At 58.3% G+C, this 1814-nt stretch overlaps 1 protein-coding gene across 3 annotated transcripts in view; it reads right to left on the bottom strand.

Annotated features, from left to right (window-relative positions):
* The window catches only part of MGAT4B (alpha-1,3-mannosyl-glycoprotein 4-beta-N-acetylglucosaminyltransferase B), a 10027-nt gene that overhangs the window by 3444 nt on the left and 4769 nt on the right, over positions 1–1814 (bottom strand). For 2 of the 3 annotated variants that reach the window (XM_024765283.1, XM_024765266.1), the window contains exons 2-5: positions 974–1159; positions 748–888; positions 534–667; positions 85–131 (exon numbers count right to left, since the gene is read on the bottom strand). In XM_024765283.1, coding sequence (XP_024621051.1) covers positions 85–131; positions 534–667; positions 748–888; positions 974–1159 — 508 coding nt within the window. The remainder of the gene's footprint in view (positions 1–84; positions 132–533; positions 668–747; positions 889–973; positions 1160–1814) is intronic. The other variant, XM_024765274.1, reaches the window with a different exon arrangement.

Raw genomic sequence — 1814 nt, 5'->3', positions numbered from 1 at the left:
GGGGGGGCACAGCCGGCACCTGTCTGCCCAACACCCCGCAAAGTGTCCTCCCTCCACCAGCCTTGTCGGGCTGTCTGTACTCACAAGGCCTTGATATTCTCCGTCACCAGCGAGGTATACTGTGGGTCAGTCTGTGGGGAGACCAAGTGCCCTCCATGAGCCAGGCTGCCAGCCCAAATGGCCTGGAAGAAAGGGCTGAGGGAAGGACACAGCCTTCTCTCCCACATGGAGGGAGTGAGCCCACCATCCTGAAGGCTAAGTAAGGCTGGGCCTGGGGGTCACAGGTGCCTCAGAAAAAGCCCTTTTAGATACCTCGGTCCAAGGGGTGGGACAGACTATAACTGGCATCTCCACGAGGGGGCGCTAAAATGTCTTTCCTTTTAACTTTTTATCTTGTTAAGTTTGTGAGTGAAACTGACGATTGAACTTCTGAGTTTTTTCCTCCGAAATGTTGCTGTTTTCATTCTCCTTGTTATTTTGTGCCGTGTGTCTTCCTCTGAATATCCCCTCGACCCGTGCCCCAGCCCACTTGCCTCAGCGATCAGCACCACGATGACCGAGTCCTCTTTCTCCTGTGGGCTTAGCTCTGAGATGAGCGAGTGCAGCGTGTCAGTCAGGTACGAGTGCACCTCGCGCCGCACGCTGGGGATGCCCATCACCACTGACACTGCAGGGACGCGGAGGGTTGGTACTGGGCACTGCGTGGGGGTCGTCCCACCACCCGCCACTCCCGGGCCCCACCCCTACCTCCGGTGCGGCCCTGGCCCACGCGCACGGCGGGCTGCAGGCTGCTTTCCTTGGCTAGCAGGTGTGGCAGGTGGTGGAAGACAGTGGGTAGGTGCAGCACGTGCTTGTGCGAGACGTTCCACGGCTTCAGCCGTGGATCCTCTGGGGGAGTCGGGAAGGGACAGGTCAGACAACGCGGTCTGCCATCAGCCTCGCATCCCCTGCCACTTCCCGCTCCTGCGCTCACCGGTTAGGCGGCCCCAGGTGCGATTGCTGTCTCCGTCTCGCAGCGCTTGTCTCTCCGACACGGCCCTCTTGATCTCGTCCAGCACCAGGTTGAGCTCCTTGGAGCGCTTGAGGCTCTCCTGCTCAGCTGCATGCAACCGGTCACGCAGCGCCAGAAACTCCCGCTGGTACACGTCCACCACATCGCCTGTGGGTGGTACACAGGCTGTCACCAGGGGGCAGCATACAGCTGAGGTACTGCTTAGCCTACACATCTGTTCATATGCCTGCCACATGTGAGCCACATGGGGTTACATAAGGGTCACTCTGAAGTCACAGTGACACTCACACTTGGGGAAGAAAAGCCTCCACTGGGGAACTGACCCTCTCCAGTGCTCTCCCTTTATTTTCTGCATTGAGGAGACATCTGAAGTGGGAGGGCTACAGGACCACTTCCAGCCCCGGGTGAGACAAACCTAAGCTGAGGCTGAAAAGGCTCAGACTGAATCCTCTCCATCCCCTCCCCTCTCCTCCCAAAGCCCCCTCTTGCTTCTCCTTGCAGCATCTCCTCCTTCCAGGAAGTAGGGCACCCAAGGTCCCACACAGGGCACAAGGACCCAGACCTTCCTCAAGGAGCCCTTGGCATTGAGGCCAACCTTGCCCTGCTCCTTCTTTCAGCCTCTGCACTTTGCTTCCCATCCCCATTCACAGAGATCACAGGCAGCCCCATCCCCAAGGCCCCATGGGGACAGAAAACCTCCCTTGACTCTCCCCCATATCCTGCAAGTAGTACTGAGCCCCATGCACCCATTTGTCACTGTCCTCATGGTTGTCATTCTACACTAGGCACCAGCTCTGTATTT

The sequence above is a fragment of the Neophocaena asiaeorientalis genome, unplaced genomic scaffold (assembly GCF_003031525.2).
Source record: "Neophocaena asiaeorientalis asiaeorientalis breed wild unplaced genomic scaffold, Neophocaena_asiaeorientalis_V1.1 scaffold241, whole genome shotgun sequence".
NCBI classification, from domain to species: Eukaryota; Metazoa; Chordata; class Mammalia; order Artiodactyla; family Phocoenidae; genus Neophocaena; species Neophocaena asiaeorientalis.
This window is presented reverse-complemented; position numbering and strand designations above follow the sequence as displayed.